The 24,406-nt window shown below is 26.0% G+C and overlaps 1 protein-coding gene across 3 annotated transcripts; it reads left to right on the top strand.

Annotated features, from left to right (window-relative positions):
• Nucleotides 1–20,199: 20,199 nt before the first annotated feature.
• On the top strand, nt 20,200–24,406 carry LOC145838456 (uncharacterized). Of its 3 annotated transcripts, none has more exons than XM_082946050.1 (3): nt 20,200–20,293; nt 22,388–22,520; nt 23,029–24,406. In XM_082946050.1, exons 2-3 carry the CDS (start codon nt 22,406–22,408, stop codon nt 23,934–23,936), a joined length of 1,023 nt encoding a protein of 340 aa, XP_082802176.1. In that variant the 5' UTR covers nt 20,200–20,293; nt 22,388–22,405; the 3' UTR covers nt 23,937–24,406. The 3 variants fall into 3 exon arrangements, with proteins under 3 accessions (XP_082802176.1, XP_082802174.1, XP_082802175.1); XM_082946048.1 differs by having other exon boundaries at nt 20,205–20,303; XM_082946049.1 differs by lacking the exon at nt 20,200–20,293 and having other exon boundaries at nt 21,974–22,520.

Below are 24,406 nucleotides of genomic sequence, written 5' to 3'. Positions count from 1 at the left end.
AAAATGATCTAAAAATAATTCAACAAGTATTAGGAGAAAATAAAATGAAAAAAGAAGAATTTAAGTCACTTTATCGAGTTGGTAAAATTGCAGCTAACAAAATCAGACCAATTATAGTCAAATTAAATAATTTAGCATCCAAACACAGACTGTTAAGACTGAGAGATTTGAAAATGTTTAATGGTGAAATTGAATCAAAAGTCTACATCAACCCTGACAGATCTCTCTTGGAAATTGAAGCTTTCAGAAAATTGAGAAAAGAAGTTAAAATAAAGCAAGCCATCGCTGATGAGAATAAATTGGACATAAAATATGTTATAAGGAACAACAAGATAGTTGAACTGACAAAACAGCCCTTTCGTTACCGCTCCCAGGACATCTGGGATTAGTGGAGGAAATCGTGAGTCAACGGGTATAAACTTATTAAGTGATAGGATTAATTTTAACACTAACAAGTTTTCCTATATAAATTGTAACAACAACTATTTAAAAGTTTGTTACACTAATATAAGATCTGTTTTAAATAAATTTTATATTTTAGAGAACTATATAAATTTGAATAACATTGATTTATTTTTTTTGACTGAAACATGGTTGACTAATAAGGTCAACGATGCCACAGTGTGTCCTTTTAACTATAACATTTACCGAAGTGATAGGTCTAGTAGGGGTGGAGGTGTTGCTATCCTTTTCAAAAATTCGCTTAAAGTTATTAAAGTTAAAAACGATTCTATCTCTACTAGCAACATCAATTTTGAATACCTATGTGTAGATGTAATTTTTAAAAAGATGAAATTAAGATTTTGTTGTGTCTACCTTCCTCCACTGTCTGCTAGATGCGCACTGACTGTTCAAAATGTAATCAAAATGATTAAAATGGTTTTTCCAAAAGAGTGTTCTTTTTATGTTCTTGGTGATTTTAATATGCCAAATATAGATTGGAGGATTCCTAGCACAGATTTCAATAAACCCCATGAGTGTTTTCTTGATTTTTGTACAGACAATTTTTTAACCCAAGTAATTGAAAATCCAACCCATAAGAATGGTAACATTCTTGATCTCATAATTTGCAATCATTTTGGTCTAAATAGAATCATATCACACTCAACTAATTTTCCATTAACAAACACTTGTGACCATAACTTGCTTTCACTAAAAATTAAAATTGAAAATAAAATAGTACCTATTGCTAAAGAAGTCTCATATGACTATAAAAAAGCAGATTTTGAAAGCATCAATGATTTCCTGTCAAAAATTAATTGGACCTCTTTATTTAAAAATTCAGAAAATCTCCAGCATTTCTACGATCAATTCATCAGCTCAATCCAAATCTCAATCAAACGTTTTGTTCTAATTTTTTCTAAAAATAACAAAAGTAAAAAATATCCATCTCATATTAAAAAGTTATTAAAAGAAAAAGCGAATCTATACAAAAAAAGTAAGACAAATAAATCACTTTTGATAAAATACAAAAACAAGTCTAAAGAATATCAATTAGCTGTTAAAAAATACAACTTTGAATATGAAAACAAATTCTGCAAAAACCCAAATTTAAAAAAGTTTTATAGCTACGTGAAATCTAAACTTAAGTTAAATAATTCCATACATCTCTTATATGATAATGATAAAAACAAAACAGTAACCTCAGATTTTGAAATAGCAACACTTTTTAACATAAATTTTCAAAAAGTTTTTAAAAAAGACGAGAGTTACCAGTCTTTTAAGCTACCCCAAAAGAATTGTAGTAAGATGCAAAATTTTTTCATAACCTATGAAGACATTATAAGTTCAATTAACCACTTAAAAGATAAAATCATAAGAACGCCAGAAAACATTCCACCCTATTATATCAAGCATGTTATCCAATCAATAATATTTCCACTTTCATTAATATTTAATTGCTCTCTAGAACTATCTGATGTTCCTAAACAATGGAAAACATCTTTTATTATTCCTGTGCACAAGAAAGGTAATATACACGATGCATTAAATTACAGACCAATATCTCTAACAAGTGGCTTTTCAAGAATTTATGAACATATTGTATCTGTAAAAATTCTCAATCACCTCTTTGATAACAAATTATTAACTAACAAACAGTTTGGTTTTGTTCCAAACCGCTCATCAACCATTCAACTGTTAACATGCTTACATTCTTGGTTAGTTCCTTATCTCAAAAATTAATTTACTAAAGTAGTTTATACGGATATTCAAAAAGCCTTTGATTCAGTATCACACAAAAGATTATTAAAAATTTTAAATCAGTATGGGCTACATGAAAGCTTAATTGATTGGTTTGATAACTTTTTAAATAATAGATCACAAAGAGTACTCATCAATAATACGCTTTCTGACTCTTTAACAATCTACAGTGGAGTACCACAAGGTGGTGTAGTTGGTCCCCTTCTCTTTTTAATTTATATTAATGATATTTGTTCAAACATTGATATTAAAAGTGAGTTAAGCTTATTTGCAGATGATGCCAAAATCTTTAGTCAGTCAAATACTTCATTACAACTATCTTTAGATAATATTTACATATGGTTAAAAACAAGAAAACTAAACTTAAATCCTAGCAAATGTAAAATTCTAACCATTAACAAAAAAGAATCTTCTCCAACTGACCTCTTAATCAATAACATCAAGTTACCAGAAATTAAAGTTTTTAAAGATTTAGGAATTTATATTTCCAAAGATTTGAAATGGAATGAACATATCAACTATTTATATAAGATTGCAAAAACTACATGTTATCAAATATTGAAAAGTTTGAAAACTAATTCTGCTTCAATTCTGACAAAACTATTTAAAACATACGTTCGCCCTAAACTTGAGTTTAGTACCCAAATTTGGTCACCCCATTTAAAAAAGGATATTAATAAAATTGAATCTGTGCAAAGGAGTTTTACCCGTCATATTTGTAATCGTTGCAACATATCTTACACGTCATATAATGATAGAATGATTAAATTTGGATTGAAATCACTGGAATATAGAAGATGGGAATTTGATTTATTAATTCTTTACAAAATTATCAATGGCAAATATAAAAGTTTTTTTGACCAGTTTTTTAATTTTTCCCAAAATAAATATCAACTAAGAGGAAATAATTTGAAAATAAAATGTAAACATGATTTTCAAAACAGTCAGTGGCAAGGCGCATTTTTTCACAGAGCAAAAGTAATGTGGAACAGACTACCTCAGGATATAGTATCTTGTGAGAGGGTAGAACAATTTCGTTTAAAGCTAAAAAGATTTGACTTAAATACGATAAATACCAGTAAAATTAACTAATTTTCCACTGTAACAAAAGGAAAAATATTCGTTTCCCTACGCCTCCCCCCTACAAACTATTAGTTTACTTATATATTTTGTAGTTATGAATATTGTTTTATAAGCCATGATTTTAGACAAACTTCTTTACTGTGTGTACTAAGTAAAATATAAATTTGAATTTTTTGAACTGAATTTTCAATTTAGTTCATTTGTTTATCATATTGTGTTTAACTTTGTGTTTCCATTTAAATTATGTTTGTATATATATATATATGTATAATTTATCTTAAAGTTTTTTTTTTATTTTCTTTTTCTCTTTTTGTGTGTCCTGTTTAAGTGGCTCAGGTTTTGATGCCTGAGTCCAACATTGCACAATAAACAATATAATAATAATAATAATAATAATAATATGTTCTAATGTTTTTAGTACAACAAAAGTAAAAATTTTCAAAAAGTAGTTTTGAACTAACTATCATTAATTTAAGTATTTTTCGGAGAAAGGTTGCCTTTTTTTGTTAATTCAGTTTAATTTTTCTAGGTAGGTCTTCGGAGTAGTCAACTGAAATCATTTTCATCAGCTTTTTCATTCAGAAAAAATATTTTAGTCTTATTTTTCAAATTGTTCGTAGTTATCTTTTAAACTATAAACTTCGTTTAATGTGATTTGAAGTAGAGTTTTAATTTTGTTCAGTTTAGCTTGAACGTTTTTCTTCAACTCCCTTAAGAAGTTGATTTCATTTGGGTTGTTGGCGGCGGAAAACTGACCGTCGCTTACAAAAAGCCGGGGTTCGAAATACGCGCGGGATGATGGAGACGGCGTGCTGCACGTTCGGAGGACGAGTGTCTGGAGGAAGAGGAGGGGGAAGTTTGCAGCGCCTACAAGTGGCCACAGATGGCGCTGATGACGCACGAGAGGAGCAGTCGGTCACGTGAACGGTGCGAGAAACTTGCGAGTTCACCGGCGGCCTCAGTGGAAGGTTCGTCGTCACCACTTCTCTGCTGGTGAGTCGGAAAGAGCGTGCTGGCGGGTAACAAGATCTACAACTTTTGCAGGTACGCGCCTTGATACACTGCTTATGACGCTGAAGGAGAAAATCTGTCAGAGGTGCAGAATAGCGAGAGAATGTCAGAAGTGAAAAAATATTGAATAAATAAGTTTAGCTGCGTTTGTTAACATAGCAGCTCTTCCTGCAAAACAATACTAACAACAAATAGTTATCGCCGCTATGGTCGCAATTTCATTGGTTTAAGTGTACTGATTTTAAATTCTATTATGTTTCATATATATATCGACGTGTGTCTAGTTTTGATAAACTAAAAAATGTAACTCTCAGAGCACTAAGGCTAAAAAGTACTCATTTACAACAATTGGCTTTAAAGACATTTTACCAAAGAGTACCTCATTACTAGTCACAACTTATTAATAACTGGCGTTTCTTTTAAAGTTTTTTTTCGGTCCGTCAGTAGAATTTAAACTGCTTTTTGTCAAAGTTTGCGCCTTATATATTTTGTTTTTTTTAAGTGAGCTTTTAGTAAGCGATTGAAAAACTGAACCACAACTTTCAAAAAAAAACACAAATTTTGTTCAAAGTCATTATTCTAATACTTCAAATTTATAATCGTATAATAAAACAAATTTAATGCTTACAATAACAAAAAAAAATTCGATGAATGGAGGAAATTGTTTTTTAAGTTTTGAATATGCAGTATTCGCTTATGAAATTAGTTGTATTCTAATATTAATATACTCAATAATACAAGTAAATAACTCACTTACATTTTCGTCCACAAAAACTTCTTTTTTTTTTCAAAAAACTTATATTACTTGGCACGTTATGGTGTGAAAGCCATCAATGCGAAAATCACACGACAATCAATTGAAAAAGGAGCTTTTACGTTGAAAAAACAGTTTCCTTCCTTGGTACGTGATGCTATCGAGTAAGTCGCCAAAAAGTGTTTCTTATAGGAGCAATCGACCTTTAAAATTACTTAAGTGATTTTGTGTGTTTAATTATTTATCAACACACAATATAATAACGCCGTAAAAACTCTACAATATCTGTGAGAGCTGGCATTATACTGCGATTAGCAAAAAAATCCTTCTTTTAAACGTTTTAGAAAATATTAAGAGTGTACTTTTGTTGTACGCAATAGATTATTTAAAACCTACGGCTTGCTTAACATCAAGAGTAATTTTTAATGAACTAGCCTAGATCTTAAGTTTAATTAGGATTTAGACATAGTTTTTTGATAACTTTTTATTTAAAAGCAGTGTCATGTTTGTTTTTAAAAATTTAACCAAAAATAATGCTTTAAATGAAAATAAAAGTTTAAATATCACTTTTGTAATCCAGCATATAAATTTAAAACAAGCAAAACTAAGTAAAAAAATTGAAATATCAAAAAACTTTATAACAAGTTGTTGCTTTTAAAAACATTTATTTTAAGTGTCACAAGTTTGTTTTTACGAGTTTGTTTGAAAATTATCACAAATTTCTTCATAAAACTAGGTTAGATAAAAAAATTTTTAACTTTCAACCACTGTTGTTGTAAATATTACAGTATTTAAACAAATATTTGACAGACAATAAAAATAATAACTACACTACACGTGTTATTTTGTAGTATTTGCAAAAACCAGCGTTAAAATTATTTACAAGTTCAAGTGAACAAAACTTAGTTTTATAAACAAAATTTAATAAAATAACTGGCTGCATGTAAACTTGTCTACAATTTACTTATAAAAAAAGTTTCTTGTACGTGTTTTATTTACCAAATGACAAATTTCAAAGCTAAAGTCAGTCGTTACAGAGATTAAAAAGTTTTATTTAAGGTGTGAGATCAAAGAGTTTCAATAATGTTATGTAAATCGTAGGTTAAAATCAAAAAGATCTTTAGTTTTGTAAAAGCTTTAAAACTATAAGCTAAGTAAAATTTCAATCAAATTAAATCAGTTTTTTAATTATACCACACTAACAATGGTTAATTAATCGAAAACAAGTTAGTTTGTACTCAGTATAAGTCAGCTACTTTTTAAAAGAAAATTAATAAAATTAGCCTTTTAAAGTTTGCATCAGTTTAGTTTAAGAATCACTAAACTTTTCAAAACATCTGTAACTAACTAGTTTTGCATAAGTTTGTAAAGTTAGAATTAAAAAGCGTTGTGACAACAAAATTAATTTGTGTTCGTTATACTGAAACTATGTACTTCTTCATGAATATACATGTGCGAAGTGATTATATATTAGCTAAAACAATTTATAAAAAATTATTGCATTTGAATTTATGATAAAACAAACAGAGCCTACATCACGAGATTTTGGCACTTAAAAAGTATTTATTATTTATATAAATTAATAACTTTTAAAAAAGTGTTGATCATATTCAAATTAAATTTAAGCAGTAAAGATTATTTATTTAAATTTTAAATAAGAAAAAAAGTGTTAAGTTTTTTACAAGCTTATCAGTCAGCATACTTTCGTTATCAAAGTAATTCGATTTTTTTTTGTAAATCTAGAATCAAAAACAAAGTTGCATTGTTAGCATGACATTAGTAAAATAACAACAAAAAAACTATTTAAACACTTATAATAATTTAGAACTTTTGAAAAACTTTTTGCACTATATTATTTCAAACAAAAATTTATTAAACCAAAAATTTTTAGTAAGTATAAATTGTATTGTATAGTGACCACTGTTTGAAAGCAATTATTTGTAAAAGTATTAAAAGTTAAATTTTTACTTAAAATTTGTTTAATTTAGGTGCTTATCATTTTGTATTATTCTTTTTATTGTAAACTTTATTTTGTTGATGTAAATTTTAATCAGCCTAAAGATAGGCAAACTTTAAATACAATTATTAAAAAAAATAAAATTTCTCATCTGATTGTAATTGGTATTACACAAAAATAGGTTTTGCTTTTTTACTGTTTAACTGGTTTAAAAAAACTTTTCAAGCTTGTAAAAATGTTTATATCTATTCTTTATCGTAAAAAGCTTTTTTTTTCAGTTGATTGTTTTAAAGTGGTAAAAATCAGTATAAATTTAAAGTGGTAAAAACATTATACATTAAATAAGTTTATTTAAAAAAATAATTAAATCACGTAGTCAGTCTATTTTAAAATCTTTGTTAACTTATATAAAAATTACTTAAATGTTATGCATTGCAAATAACATTCAAAAACTTACTTTAGACTCGTGAAAATCATACTTAGTCAGTCTAGCTAGTACTATAACTTTGACTTATACCTGTTAGTAAAATCCTTAACTGAAAATAAACACAGAGCAATTAATTTTGGTAACCTTATTCAAAAATATATAAATAAAATTGGTATAAAAACAAACTAACTAAAACCGAAGGTTTCTAGACTTATACCAATTGCGTTCGCGTTTTGTTTTGTTTAAACTTGTTTAACTTAAAAAATTACGTGTTTGTTCAAACAAATATCAAATCTGTAATCTTTTGGGCTTAAAATATGTTAAAACTTTAGTTATATGTTAACAACTGAATTTGATTAAAAATCTGTAAGTAGTTTTAATATACATTAAGTTTATACTACATTACATTAGAAGTATCAATTTTGCTATTTCGAAAACCAAGTATATTGATTTGCAGAAAAAGATTATCAAATTTTCTTTTAATTTCTTTTCATAAGAATAGTTTTTGAATGTTAATTACTTTTAACTACTATAAAAATATTATGTATAAAAAGAATATAAAACTAAGTTATGATTTACTTTTTTATGCTTGTGATATTCGAGAAAAATGTTTAACGTACAACATAAAATAAATAAAAAGAGTTGCAATTGAAGCGTATTTATTTACAATGTATTTTTTTATAAGCTGTGAAAATTACTAAATAGTTTACACTAAAAATACTAACTTTAAAAAGTTGTAAGTCTTTAATTTTTTTTTCACTGCTTACCCTAAAAGTTTATTTCTTTTAAATGATCTTAGTTTTTGAGTTGAATAGTCAATATGAAATTTATAAAAAGATTAAAGTTAAAAATTTGTATAACTCTTTAATAGTTACGTGAATTTAAAACTCAACAAAATGTTGTTAATTAGTTTATTGCGTTCTATAAACTTAATTTATCATAAATAAAAATCGAAGGTTCATTTAAACAATATACATTTTAGTATTTATATAAGAAATGTATATGAATCACTACTTTCTTCTTTTAAAGAGTATAAGAACTTATAATAGAGCAAAGTCTATATATTCATTTAGTTTTAAGCCTTACTTATTTGTACTGTTTGTCTGTTCAGCTTTTTAAGCTGTAGTTAAGAAAATGTTTTAAAGTACTATAAAGAAAAAAAAGGAACAAAAATTAAGTATATATAATCTCAGGAAAAAGGCCGTTTGAGTTAAGCTTATAATTTTGATGCTGAAATATTTTTTAATTTGATTAAAAAAATTTTTTTTTTATATTGCTTAAAAACCTTATATACATATTTTTAAATTTCGTTATAATTTGTTGTATTATAATAAGCTTGCTAAATTTGTTCTGTTTTATGTAGTTCATTAAATAATTTATATTATTTTTTAAACTAACTTAATGAATTTTATTGTTTTCAACAAATAAGAGTTTTTTAAGTTTTTTGTGGATATTTAACAGCTAAATTTTAAATAGACAACTACTAACCTTAAAAACTATGTTGTTGTATAATTTTGTTCTTACATATATAATTATGTTTAAGTGCAAAGTAGCTTTACGCTATTTATTGAAACCACGTTTTATAATCCATAAATTATTTAAAAGATCAAAATATGACATTTTATATATATTTTTTTGATCATTTAAATTTACTGGTATATGTAATCTTTCACAAACAAGCTTAACTTTATAGCTGGTCAGTTTTTTGTTTAGCGGTGTTTTACAACAAGATAAAAATCCTATTTTTAAATTTCCAACCAAACTTTAAACTTTTATTGAACTGGATTTTGTTAAAGTTTTTATTCAAGTAAGAACCACTTAATCTTCAAAACGTTCAATTATTTTACATAATTAAGGTGTTAAACTTTTTTTTATGATTATAAGTACAACAAGAATGTTTTGGAAAACATAGTCAGTTATTTTTTCTATCTAAAGCGTTCAAAGATAGATTCTAATAGAGGTTTTGAAACAGAAAAAAAAGTAAAACACAAACTTACAAATTAACCATACTAACTATAAGTATAACTAACACCAACTAGAATACTAGTTCAAACATAAACTATTCTTTTTATGTGCAGATAAAAGTAACTTTTAACAGCTTAAAAAGTTATATTTAAATATTTATGTTTAAAACGTTATATTTCTTACAACTTTTTTATTTACAGAACATGCGATTTGAAAATACTACTAGCAGTGCGAGTATAAATATTTACCAGATAAACTTAATCGGTTGCTGTGCACCGAAGTGCTCTGTCAAAAGTCTGCTTCAGAGTTGTACAGATTTTTTTTTATAGCAGCTCTACTTTAGCTCCTACTTACTTTCGTAAATAGCCTTGCACAACCCTTAAGAAAGTTATGGGAAAAATAGTAATAGTAGAAGATGTAATACGTTTCTCTATAATATGCTTTAAAATGAAATATCAAGTCGTTTTTTATCTAGTATGCGTTTTAAAAACTTTACAGTGTGTATAACACCATAATGTAAAATTTATACCAAACAACCAACCAGTTTAAAATAATTAAGAATATAAAAACAAACCTTGGTCTAATTAACAACATATAGGATTGTACATCTAATAAATAAGTAAAACAAAACTGTTTGTATAAGAATTTCAGTTTTAATAAGAATTATGTTAGAACTAAACAAAAAACACAGTCTAAAAAAACAAATAGATTTTTTACTAATTTAGCAATTATGAAATAAAAACTTCCTATGGTTTAAAAAATACTTTCATTTTTAGCAAACTTAAACTTAGCTTAAAAATTAAGGGAAACTTTTGTAAGAACGCTAAACCAGGAAAAAGTCTTTAGGAATAGCTCTTACTAGACATGTTTGTAGATCGAGTACATATATTAACAAGCTTTTAAATCGAATTAGTTCTAATTTTCAATTATTTCATATTGTAAAAAGTTTAGAAAAAATAATTTATTTGACCATTTTTAGACAAAAGTATTGTATTAATGTTATTTTATAAAAAAAAATTTTCAAATAAACTAACAAAACTTATTTTAAACTGAGGAAAATAAATTATTAAATGTTCTACATTTTAGAAGTTAAAGTATTTACGTTTTTCTTTTATCGATATAAAAGTTTGAAAAAAAGAAGTGGCTCAAACTTCTGGTTATTTTAATAAATCAGTTATAATTGATCATTTATTCTATTTTTGATAAATCATCCAATAATATGTTTTCTTTAATAAATAGGCCTTAATATATCTGGCATTAGTGAGAAAATATTAAATGTAAGTAAGTAATAAATTATTATTTTTTACTTAATGAAGTGAAATAGTTTTACAAAAACAAGTAAATAGTAAAAATATGTTATTTAATTTCATTTATAAAATTCTTATATTTAACAAAATTATTAAGTATTCCTGTTAAAAACTTACTAGTTAAAATTTCACTTTGAATTGATAATAAAATCTACATGTTTTATACTCAAAATATTCGTACTATAAGTCAGATAGCAAAGTACTTTTATTAAAAAAGTTTATTATATTTTTTATTAAAAAAAATTTTACTTAAAATAACATTAATAACTAAAATTGTCTCAAACTTTAAACAACATTGTTTAAAATATAGCAATAAAGTAAATCATGTATTTAAAAAAGTTAATTTATTAAGAGCGTAGAAAACTTTTTGAAATCTACGGTTTTGTTTAAAATACTACCTTATTTACTATAAATCTAAAAAGATTAAAAAATATTTATTTTACGTAAGTATCTACAAGTTAAACTTTTAGTATATTATTAAATAAAGTACCATGTAACACCAAATTTATACAACTTTGTAACCAGAATTAAAACTTTTCAAAATAAGTAAAAATCTATGAAACTTTTGCAGCAATGTTTTCTGGCATTCGAAATACTTTGACTTTAAATTTAAAAACAGCTTTTAAAGTGCTTTTCCTGTAAAACTGCGTCCGGTTAACCTACATAATGATTTATTTTAAAGCTTGATGGCGGTTGGAAAATAGATAAGAGTGTTGAGCTTGAGATGATCAATTAAAGGTTTTTTATGGAGTTTGTACACTTTGAACAAAAATACTGATTTTGTTTGTGTGAAATCTTTAGTCTAATAAGTAAAACAGCAGTATTTTATTTTAATTTTAATTTGGTTCATTTCAGTGATTAATTAATCGAAGTTAAATTGGTTACAGGTAGCATAAACGAGCCAATCTTAAATTGATTAATTAAAGTTGAAATTTATAAACTTATATTCATATAAACTCATATAAAGTAAATGTGATTTGTAATGAAATAGGTAGAAATAAATTGATATAGATAAATTTGATACGTTTAAGTAACTTAAAATAAAAGTTGAATTATTGACGATTAATTATCAATTGTCAAAGAAAAAAAAGAAAAGAAAAACCTTGGTGAAAGTTTAAAAGGGAGTTGACAAGATTAAGTTCAAAAAAGCACCTAGTTTTCTTAATCTCAATGTTAAAAAGCTTTTCTATTATCCAAAAGTTCAAACAAAGAGTAACCACTTTATTATTAACGGTTTTTAAGTGAACCTTTTAAAACACCAATGTTGTCTGAAATTTATTATTTAGCTTAAAATCGGCTTCATTTTTATTTAATTATTTTAGTTTTACATATTGTCGTTTATACTTTAGCATTAGATTATCGGTTTGAACTTTCTACGTAAACTCTAGAAAATGTAACGATAAGAATTGCCAGGCACCACCTAAATGTGTTTTACTAATCTGGCAGTAATTTATTCAAAAACAATTTTACGCGCATTTACTAAACAAGATTTAGTTATTTCATAAACTTTTGAAAACATAAAAATTATCACTGTTGATCTTGTGCAATTTATATGCTTAAATTTATTACAGATATTGAACTTACTACTTTGTGCATTGCATCAAAACAAACATGTATTTTAAGCACATCCGTTTTTTTTCACGTAAAATAGAACGCTTCCTGTTGTTATTAAACTTATTAAATTATTATTAATTCTGTTTGATAAAATAAACCGTAAAAAATTGATATAAATATGTTAACCAAACTTAAATTGATTACAAGTAAAAAAGGACTGTTATTATAATAAATCAACATTATACATATTCTGTTTTTAATTTATAGATATGTTTTAAAAATTACTTAAAAACGACTAAATGCGTAATTTACTTAATTACTTTCTCAGAACCTTAAACTTAATTAATAACGATGTAAAAAGTATAAATAAGACACCACTTAAAAACTGTATTTGTCTGTTTATAAGTAACTCTTATTATCAATTACTATTTTATTTTCACAAAAATAATTTTGCTAAGTTCTTAGAAGCCCTAGTTATGAATAAAAATTTCTGTCCTAAAATCTAAATATATGCCAAATAAAAACCTCAGTATCAAACTGGAGGTATTTTGACTATAAAATAACAATGTTAAAAATTTGCTTTTTAGATAACTATTTCTTAACTTAATCAATACAGTAAGAACTTTATAATAATTAATGTTTTAGAATTTTTACAGGCTTTTTATTTTCTCATGTTTTTACTACCGGTCTGAACACAGCAAGCACTTGTACTGATCACAAAAACGTGACAAAAAATTCCACATAGAACTTTAAATTTTTGTTCAAAGTGAACTTGATTAAAAGTTAATTTCAAAAATTTTACTGAAAACAAAATAGGTTTAGTTTTTAGTTTGAATAAAAATTAATAATAGATAATAGAAAACAAAGTATTACTCAATAACTTTATTCTAACATTCTAATTCTTGCAGGCTAAAACAAAGAGTTTTTGCTACAAATAATAATTTTTGAGTAATAAATACAGTGACTGCTTAATATAGAAGTATTACATAAACTAAGTTACACTTTGTTTTTAACAATGACTTTAATGAAATTTAGCTTAACTTCCTACTTTTAAAGTTGTTGATATTAAGTAAGTTAGTAAAAAAACTCAACTTTTAGTAATTAGGATTTATTAAAGATCGGTTATTTTTATTTTTTACAAGTTTTGAAACTTACCGTTGATCAAATTTGATATTACAAAAAAAAACATTTTTTAGGTAAAAAAATTTAACGGTTTAGATATTTTAAAAGCAATTTTATACTCGTATTACTTTTTATTTCTACGAATTATCGTGCAAAATAGATGTTTTATAGGTTCAATTGTATTTTAAATAAATCTAATCCTAAACCTAGTGCTCTAACCAAAAAACTTTAAAATAAATATATTTCTAGTAAATAAATTTCACCTTTTTAATACAGCGGTGTTACGCTTAATTACCATTATCATGCTTTCTTAATCCCCTTAGCATGTCAAAGGAACAAGACATTAATTTAATTTATTGTTTTGACCTTTTAAATTTATAAAAATTATATTTTCTTTATTTTGAGAAAAAAACAAGCCTCTTTCTCAAAATAGATAACATACAAGTATAAAATCACGTAATATTTTTTGAAATCAAATTCTTTTAGAATAACCATCTTTTCTATAATATTAAAAAACATTTTTTTATCAATTTTAAGTTAAAGTATTTAAAGCGTTTAAAGGCATTAGACACGTAAAAAAACTTTAGAAGAAGTAAGTACTAATTTTTATACAACTTTAAATGAATAAAACATAGTTGATAAACTTATTGAGTTTTCGTTATAATTATGTGTAAAACTTCTACAAAAAGCTCAATTTAAAATTTTGCTTATTAAATCTATAAGTCTTAAAAGTGAGTTTTTATCTAAAATTAAATAATCAAAACAAAATAAATGCTCTTATTACTTACATTACGCTTTCTTATTCAGATTGTCATACAAATGATAACGCAGCTTGTTTAATAATTTTTTGAGTGAAAAAAACCACTGCGCTCTTACAATTCTAATACGACAAATCGTAGGTTTTTTTTATAACGCGATTTGATTACAACTGAAGGAGCAGGGAGTCATAAATCATTAAAATGCAAACAAGAGCATTGACTTTGGTAGTTCTTGAAGTAAAATGAGAGTTTAACAAGACACTAACGACTGCTGCCTTTGCAAACGCTGCATTTTACACCAGGGAAAAGCTCTCAATTTCAACGATAAGCAACGATACGATCTTACTGATCAATAATACATCTTCAATACGGTTGGCGATTCGTTGAATTTAAGGCCATTAGCTTCGAATCAGCCGCGACAGATCTCTGTACTTTGTCTAGAAAAAATAAATTTATCAGTTGAGCGCTGAACAAGTAAAGGGAACCGATATGATATTGTTTTTCGATAAACAAAAGATAAAAAGGTATTCGTTTCAATAAACATCGATAGTAAGTTTATCTTCAACGAAAAGAAAACAACAAGGTTTCAGTTTGATCATTGCTAGTAAAAAATAACAATTTTAACTGCTGCATTTTAGTTTCAGCCACCACTACCAGTAAAGCAGCAGCATTAAAAAAACTTGAAAGCTTTGAATAGATCATGTACATATTAATCTCACTAACTTAGTAAGAGAATACCGGTTTTTCGCAATAAATAACTTTCTAGTTACCAGTTTTACAACAACTTGGTATATATGTATTTTAAAATTTTCACACAGTAAGCTGAACTAAATCAAGTGATATCTTGTAATGCCAGCTGCTTGTTAGGAAAAATTTACATTATTAATAATGCAGTTCATTAATTTATCTAACTTTGTTAATAATGATCGTTAGATTAAGTTTGCCAATAAAAACTACAAAACGCTGTTTACAAAAAACGTCAACCATTAAACTTTCTAACCCTATTTGAAAACGATTTTTTTGGTTAAAGCTTACATTTCACGAGTAACTTTTTATCATTTACGTTTGAGTAATGAGTAAAAAGGCAAATTAGATACTTTATTCACTTTTTGAACTATTATCTTACTTTAATATCTAAAGTTTATTAGCATTTGTAATTATTTTAAAGTATTCAATTACTTGTTTTAGTTTAATTTAAATATAATAGTGCTAACAACTTATCGCAACCAATCTTAAATTGTGTACTGTGATGTTTTAATAAAAATATAAACAAAAACTACTTTTTAATAGTTTAAAGAAAAAAACGAATTAATTTAATTTGGAAAAATTGTAGAAAAGTAATTTTAAAAAATGTCAGTAAGCTAATTAAAAACCTATTTAGTTGTTAATTAAGTTGCATTGAGTTAAAAGAGTAAATATTCTAAACAAAAGATCAACTTAATATATACTTTAATTAAAATTAGATATAATAGTAATTTATTTTTATTTTACAAAAGCAAAACAAATCAAGTTAAAACTCAAGCATTAATTTAAACTGTTCATCAAGTTTTGTTAATGAATAATTTATATTGAGAAATGTTTTCTTGCGTTCTTAAATTTGTACAGACATACATTAAAGCTTGTTTTCTAAGCTACCCACTAAATGATTTACCAAAGACATTAAAATTTAATTATAAGTATACTTTAAACGCTGTTACAACTTTTGTTTTGATTTTGTTACTGTATTTTACAAAAAGTTTTGTAAACACTACACACCTAGGAGAACGGTCGGGTTTTTATATGTAACATTTTTATAGTCTTACCTTTGAGCTATGCTATTTTTTTTTGTCAAGTTTTTTATTAGATAAAACAAGATTTTTAAAAATCTTATGGTTTATCATTTTTTCTAATTATTACCATTTAAAAAGTGTAATAGAGTTTATTAAATATAACTTACTTTTCTTTTAAAAGACACTTGTTAAATACACTGAACAGCTTGACTGGATAACAAACCTTATTACTTAAAAAAAATACTTAAAAGAATATATTTAATTTTTTTTAATTTCAACTAGGACAAACTGTAAATATTTATTTACACCAGTGTACAAAAAATACTGAAAATTGCTTTTAATATTCCTTTGACTGTGCTACGATCAAGCTTTGTATATATTTTAGGTGTGAGCTACAAATTACATATTGGAAAATAATGAAACTATAACTTTAGTTAAAATTTTTTCTCACGTTGCAATCTTTTATTTTTTGAAAACTTTTAAAAGTTGTTTAGGTTACTTTAGAAGTACTATAAAAAGTAAACAGCAAACAAAAAGTTTTGTATGGTCACAACTAACCTTTTTAGGTTTATTTACACTTCTTTAATTTTTTGGACATGCAAATAAGTATTGAAAAAAACAGTTTTGTTACTTTTATAAGTAATGTTACATTAAATTAAGTAGTAGATACGAAATAAAATTATACTACTTTTTATATATGTTTATCGAAAACATCTTAATATATTTGTGATTTTAAAGTTTTAGTTGCTTATTGTACTTGGCCTACAATAATTTAAAGTTTCTATGTAATATACTTTTTTTTTTTTGAATAGAAAAACATACTGTTTATAAAACTATTTAATCCCATAAAAGCATATACAGTAAACATTGTAATGTGTAAGGTCAAAACTGTAAGAGCTTGTGTTTTGCTAAATATGGGCGTGCTATTTAAACATAAAAGCAGACACAGTACTTTATATTTGTTAAGTTACAACAGCATTAAATAAAATTATGAGATCACGGCATTGTCTAAATTAAATACTTGTAATGACGCAAAATAAGGTAGGTTCTTGAATTTCTCAAAAAATCATTAAGTGTTTATATAGTGTATTCTTCATTAGAACATCTGAATATAAAACAAAAGTATGTCAAATAATTTAATAATGAAAATAAGCTAACGCATTAAACTTTTCCAAAAATTATTAAAAAAAAACCTTAAAACATACAATCTAACTTTATAACCGCATTGACAGACGTGTTTGAAAATTTTTCTCACAAAATTCTATTTAAAACTCCAAAAATAGAAGTTAAAAGACTTTTTTATCGAAATGAATGTAATTAAGCATGTTAACGTTTAAAATGTCAAGTATTTTAACTATTGAATTTTAAAACCTAATACAAAATAAACAGTTTTTACTTTTATTTACGTTGCTTACGCATCATTTAAAGTTTTTGCCTATATAGTTTGTCAATCAAAAGTATAGGCTTATAGTTCTAAATTCAGAAGTACTTTCATTAGAAAGATCTTTTAACAAAATATAAAGTTTTCATATTAAAACTAAATTATTAAAGTCCATTGCAGAAAACTAAGTTTAGACTGATGCTTATGAAAAATTTAACACAAAAAGGAACTTTGAAATAATGTTATGTTTTAAATAAAGCTTCAGATTTTACAAATAACAACTTTAAATCTTAAGGCTGCAAGCTAAATTAAGCTTTTAATTTAATGTTCATAAATTAATTTTAGTTCATCTTGTTTTGTTTTGTATTTTATATTTGTAACACCATAGTTATTATATAAATTTTGTTTTAGATAGTTTTCTTTTCTCACTAACTTATATTAAAGCGTTAACTTAAAGTAACATATACATGTATTAGGAAGAATTTATAAGAATATAAACAAATATTCTGATTTCCAATTAAAATGATAGTTATGAGATGTTCAATCAATAAAAAGATGTAAAATACTTAGGTTTTTGGCCACAAAAAGGTTTGAGATTTTAAACTAATTATCCGGATCAAAATCTAACTGTATTTTTAGTATATTTAAATCTTTTGCTACTAAAAACTACTTATATAGATACATTGTTAGGAAAAATCTTGTCTCAGAATAACATTAATGATAATCACAACTCATAACCAAAAACTATTATTATTCAATCAGGCGTATGAGATTATTTGAAACACATCAAATTTTGAAACATAAACTTGTTTTAACTAAAATACTCTTTTGAAACATGTTTATGTAGAAACTTGAGTTGTATTTCGTTTTAAACATCAGGTCGAACAAATATAAAATAAGATTTTTTGTATTTACATGAATATAAAAATAAAATAAATTACTTTTACAATTTTCACTTTTAGTTAGATACAAAATCTAAACACAGAACATAATTTAAAGCATGTAAACAACTTAACAATGTTAAATTCCCAGAAAACGCACTCAATTAAAGAACAAAAAGTTAAGCTCTATAAACAATTTTCGCGAGACAAAGTTTGAGATTTTTTGAAAGTTTGACTAGTTAAGTACAAGATTGTACTTTTTTATCCTCTTTTCATTTAAAAAATCAATTATAACTTGATCTGAAACAGTACGCAGTTGAAGTAAAATTATACTTTGTAAGTTCGCCGCTTAACCTACTTATTAATTGACTTTATTGTTTTGTCAGGCGGCTAAAACAAAGATAAAAAACATTACGTACTGGCGAGAAATCAAAGGATTAAACAGTTTTCAGTCTCTTAAGCCTTTGATAAATACTAAAAAGCTACGCCGGTTTAGCAGGCATTAATTTTTGACTTTAATAAGTGAGAGAAAACAAACTTTTAACTTAAACAAGTTATGAACTGCTTTTGTAGTTAAATACTTTTGAAACTATCTACTAATTAAATTTAAATTGGCTGGTAAGTCCACTGAGCCAGCTAAGCCTTCCTTCAAACACTTAAGTTCCTTTATTGCAAATTACGTCAACTTGGTTTTGAAAGTTTAAAATCAGTTATATTGCAACACGGATATATTTATAAATTTAAAGCATAAAAAGTCCGTTCACCTATAAAATGAAAGAAATGACTTAACTGGAGTGCATTTACTATTTGATCACACAGAAAACAGCTGGTATAAAAGGGTAGCTAAAAAAGTTAACGTTCGGACTGCGAATGAATATGCCCTTCCGTATTATTTTTAACTTTTTTTTTTTTGCTCTTCGAAACTTTTTTTGTCAACTGCCTTTTTCAGCGCTTTCTCTCCTAGTTAGATATCAGCTTTGTGCAGATTGAAACTTTATAAGCTGAAGAAGCCAACAATAAATTTAATTTTTAATATATTCAATAAGCTAGTAAAGTGCTATTTTTAAGTAAATTATATTTTATCAAAATATGCATTGTTTATTATTTACATTTTAATTTAGGTAGCAAAAGTTATAACGGTTGTTTAAAAAAGTCCAAGACAGTTATTTCGTTTTTAAATCCAAGCATAGTAGGTTTATTTTTTAGCAATGATTTAACAATTTCTTTTGTTTAGGTAGTATTTGTATTTTATTTTTTACTTTAATCTTTATAGAGTAAATAGTATATTTTATCAAAAAGTAAGTTCTTTTCTAATCACTTTAAGCACTTATAAGTTTTAAAATTTGTGTTACAAAATTATAGAACGGTTTTCACTGTATGTCGAAAAATCAAAATCATCTTAATCATAGTTACACAATTGTTAGACTATGTTTGTTTTAAATAATGTTTGTGTTCTTAAGCTTGTTTCTTTGTACTTTAACAGACATGTACAAAAAACATAAATTAGTCTCCTTTTGTTTTCAGATAATTTAAAATAACAAAGATTAACTATATATAGGTTTATTACTTATAGATTTTTTTATTCTTTTAAGTAAACATAAAAGAATTACAGCTGTTTTTTAAGTTAAATTACAACATCTAATTTCTAAAATTTACAAAAGTATAAAAAACATAGGCTGTCTATATACGTTATAACTAGATCGGTTTCAAGATTAACCAGTCAAGTAATTAATAAGGTAAGAAACGAGCAATTAGTTCTGTAAACTGGTTAAGGAGCACGAACAAAATTTAATTTAACTTTAGTTATTAGGTTTTTATTACTTAGTCTAGATATTTGTTGCTTTTTAAACGTTTAAAAAACAAAATTAAAAAATAAATTATAAATTAAGAAAATAAACCGCCACACTTCTTTAACCTAAATATTTGTCTAATGAATACTATTTACAGACTTTCTTTGATTTTTATTTGATCAACTTTATAAGTGTTTTATTTTGAGATCAAGAACTTAATTTTGTGTACAAAAATTAAGTGAAGTCAAATGATAAATGACTAGTTTGACAGTAATTTATTCAAGAACGAGGTTGTGCAAACACACTTTAATCATGCTTCCGTTGTGTGAGTTGTAAGTCAAAGTTAGTTATGAATCAAACCGCAAACACAAGCTTTTTGTCAATTCTAAAGTTTTTCTGCTTTTTTCTTTTACATTATATTTTAGTTTAATTTATGTTTAAGTATATTAGTATTTTTAAGATGCTAGAATTTGTCTACAAAACATTTAGTTTAGTTGAAATAGAAGTTTTAAACATAATTTTTATTTGTGTAAATAGTTCATAAACGAAAATTGTTTAAGTTTTTAGTCCGTTCAGTATTTTAATTGTTAGTGTATTTTTCACTGTTATTTTAAATGTTTTTTATTGTTCACTATTATAAGCTTTACAGAAACTTGTATCACAGGATAAAGATTTTATAAATAGTTTAATTAACTAATCCTTAGTAATTTGATTATAATTGCTATGCATTTAGAATCCTCATTATAGTTTAAGTCAAACCAGTAATTTATTTCAATTGTTATTAATCTAATCATTAGTTGATTTTTCAATTTGCTTAAACTAACATTAAACAAGCAGCATTCTAAGTACCTAAAAAAACAAATTATAAGTTTTTACTTCATTTCTTCAACGCTTAGTCTGGTTTCAAGGCTTCTCATAACTAAACAATGTTTTTGATAGCGTCATAAAGTTATTTAACGAGAAAAAGCTTTTAACCACCAGACATATTTTCTCTTGAAACAATAAACAACAAGCTAGAGAAACATTAATAATTAAATGACAGGATTTAATACTAATATTAAAAATCATTACATCGAAACACATAAAGTTTTAGAAAGTTTTATGATTATGTTCTTCTTTTTTGTAAGCTTTCTCTTCTCGCTAAGTGTAAACTTTGTATTTTTAGTTTTTTTTATCATTATAGGTATGTACTTTTTTATTTTTGTGAATGTTAAAAGCAAATAAAGCAGAAAATCTATATGTCTTGTTATATGTTATTTATAGCGTTAGTACTTTATCGACACGGTCAAATATCATTTATCTTTAGCAAGTATCTTTACAGCAGTTGTAGCTAAAACAAAACACTTTGCTAAAACTAATGACTGTTCAAATTTAGTTTAAAGTTTAACATTATACTTTGTTAACTTTACATTCAAAATTTTTTTATGTAATTTCAAGTTAGAATTTTAAATTGTTAGAAAAGTTTTAGTATTGTGTAAAGTTTTATCATACTAAGGTAAAGTTGTAAAAAGAAAAAGTTATACCTATTAATTTAACAAAAAATATTTTTTTTTTGTGAATGATATCAATACTTAGGATAAAAGTATATTTAAGTTTGTTTTTTGATTTTTACAAAAATTGATCTATCGTAGTATAAAAACTACAACATAATGTTATTTTTAGAAGAACCTTCTTTTTATTGCTACTTGCTTTTAACATTATTTATATCAAATAAGCTAAACATTTAAAAAAAGATGTTGTGGTTTTTCTAAGTAATGTAAAATACTTTTTTTCATTTAAGCTTTACTTAAAGAGCAATCCTTATTAAAGAAAGTAGTAGGAAATCAGTTGAAAAACAGTAAGACTATTGATAGTCACTTTTTTCTAAGTTGTTTTAAGCAGATAACAAGAAAAAAATACTGTATTATGTTAATTGAGAAACTTGTTGGTTTTGCAATGTTTGAATAACAACAATTACAAACTCTGTACTTCTAAATTTTTGATAAACTATTGTTTCATAATTCATATTTAAACTAGTTTTATAAAAAAAAATTGTTTTAGAAAATTGCGTGCAACTTATATTTTTAGTTAATTAAATTTAAGTTTCGGATGTAAACTTAAACCGCTGAACTAAATCTTTCAAGCCAAACTAAACTTAAGTAATGTTTGTTTCTGCTAATTTGACTGTACTTTAATCAAATGCGGTGTTACGCTTATTTACCAAATCATGCTTTCCTAATCTCTTAAGCTTGTTGTTTTTAGGAGAGAGGCTTACACTCTAAATTTGTTTTTATAAGAAATTTTGTTAAATAAAAAAATACTTTTTTAAATATATACATATGTATGTTTTAACTTAATAACATGTCTTTGATTAATCAGTAAAGGTTAAAAAAAATTTTTTGTACGTACAATTATTTGAAAGATTAACTATTACTTTTAATTTTAAGGGATATTAAAGTACTGCTATGGACAAAATAAACAGTGGATTTTTCAACAACTCCAACCCAAACTACAACCTTATTAACGTGGAATTTCAACCGAAATTGTTTGTTAAAATTCCGAAAAAGACACAAATGAAAGGTGAGCTGAAAAATAGTTAGTTTTTTAGGAAAAAAATAGTCTAAAACTATATTAGCAATTGTTATTTAAGAATACAAAGTATTTTTTTCAAATCCAAGCTACTAAAGCAAGCCAATAAAACGGTCACGACCAATTTTATTAACTTTGAAGAAAAAACTATGAGCATTTGGCTTTAAGTTTTAGGAATTGACAGTATTTAATTGGCTGAACTTAAATCAACGCGGGTTACAAAATTACCGAAGAAAACGTTTTGAAATTAAATCCGTCGCTGCGCACCAAAATACAGATTTGCATTGTAATCTGCTTTGTCGAAAAATTACTTAAATTTTGTTTTATAACCAAACAATAAATAAGCTTCAGGATTACGCGGCGGCCATAAGTCACATTGTTGGCCTTGCAAAGGCTTTAATTGTTTTTTTTTTCTGATTTTGGATGTTTTGTGTAACTAAAAAACAGTTTTGTATGTTTACAACTTCCGTTTTAATTTAACTTTTATACTTTACCACAGTTCCAATGAAAGGTGCAATTAAAGAAGGACCAAGAAAGCGGAAACTGCAGAACACTAGCTTGCTCAGGATGAAAATGAGTGGAAGCAGCAAGAGAAGTGTTCAGAAAACCTCTTTAATGGCGGCTTGCAAAATAAGAAAAGCATCAAACAAAGCGCACAAGACTGCTCGCGTCTCTGAATCTGTAATTTATGCCAAAAACAACCTTACAATACAAAAGAATAGTGAACAAGCATACTTTGTAAAAAACAAGCAATACCAACAACGTCAAACTTGCGAACCGTTGCGACCAAGACACAACCAAGCCAGTAGATTAGAATCTTCAGCAATTTACCGCCACTGTTCGTGCTTCGTTTGCAAAAGAAAGTATTTTGAATATGCCCAACAGCAGCAGTGGATAGATGAACAGGCTAAAACGACCAACAGATGCTGGGATTTTGAGCATCAAAAACAAAATATGATAAATTATCGGCCCCATGAAGAATCGACTGTTTACCTTTCTACTGCGCAAACAAATTACGATTTGATCCAAGCCGAGCAAGCACGCTTGCCAACTGCCGCACGAAACTTCCACCCACCAACTGCCTTTGACAACAGTTTTCAGCAGCAAAGCGCGAGATTTCACCCCGGAAAATTTTCAGGTCAGCAAAACAACATGAACCCAGCGAATCGAGTGACATTCGATAACCCTTCTGACCCCTTGCTCAAAATCAATACGAACTTTCTCAACCGGTTCTTTCCCGTATATCACCACCACCACCACTATGAACCGGTACTTCCGAGCAATTCGCTGACGTCATCGGTCAAGTCAGTCGGCAGCGACACGAGCGATGTCGTTACGTCACATCACTTTTCCCACACCTTCGCTGTTTCAAAACAGATTCAGATGATTAACAATGCAATTCTATAATAATTGTTGCTGACTTTATTTAGAATATTTTTAACCTGGCAAAAAGTACATGTAAAGTTGAAAACTAAATTCGAGTTTAAAACTTAAAATACTTTTAAAAAGTTTTCTGTTGTTTTAACGCCTTGCTGATGGATGTTAAATTGACTTTTGCGAGCTCTAAACACGCTTAGTAAAACTTTAATTTGTCTTCGTTAGTAATAATTGAAAGCTCTAATTCCACAAAGCTCAAAGCTAAAAACAAACACTTCATTAGTTGAAGAGTACAGACGAAAATTACCCGCTGTGCGCTTCTAGTAATTATCTCTAAAAAGTTTGAACTAATTTGTTTTTCCTTTGATGTTCTTTTTTTTTTCATTTGTGATTACAATCACCGCACTTTTTACAGAAAGGTTTTTATTTTTGAGTACTTTAAATCTTGTTACAATGTGTTAAGTAACTTTTTTTTGTGGCTTTGTTAAATTTTTGGATGT

This window comes from Thalia democratica, chromosome 6, assembly GCF_965202585.1.
Source record: "Thalia democratica chromosome 6, ktThaDemo2.hap1.1, whole genome shotgun sequence".
Lineage (NCBI taxonomy): Eukaryota > Metazoa > Chordata > Thaliacea > Salpida > Salpidae > Thalia > Thalia democratica.
Note: the sequence above shows the minus strand (reverse complement) of the source record. Positions and strands in the feature narration are given on the sequence as shown.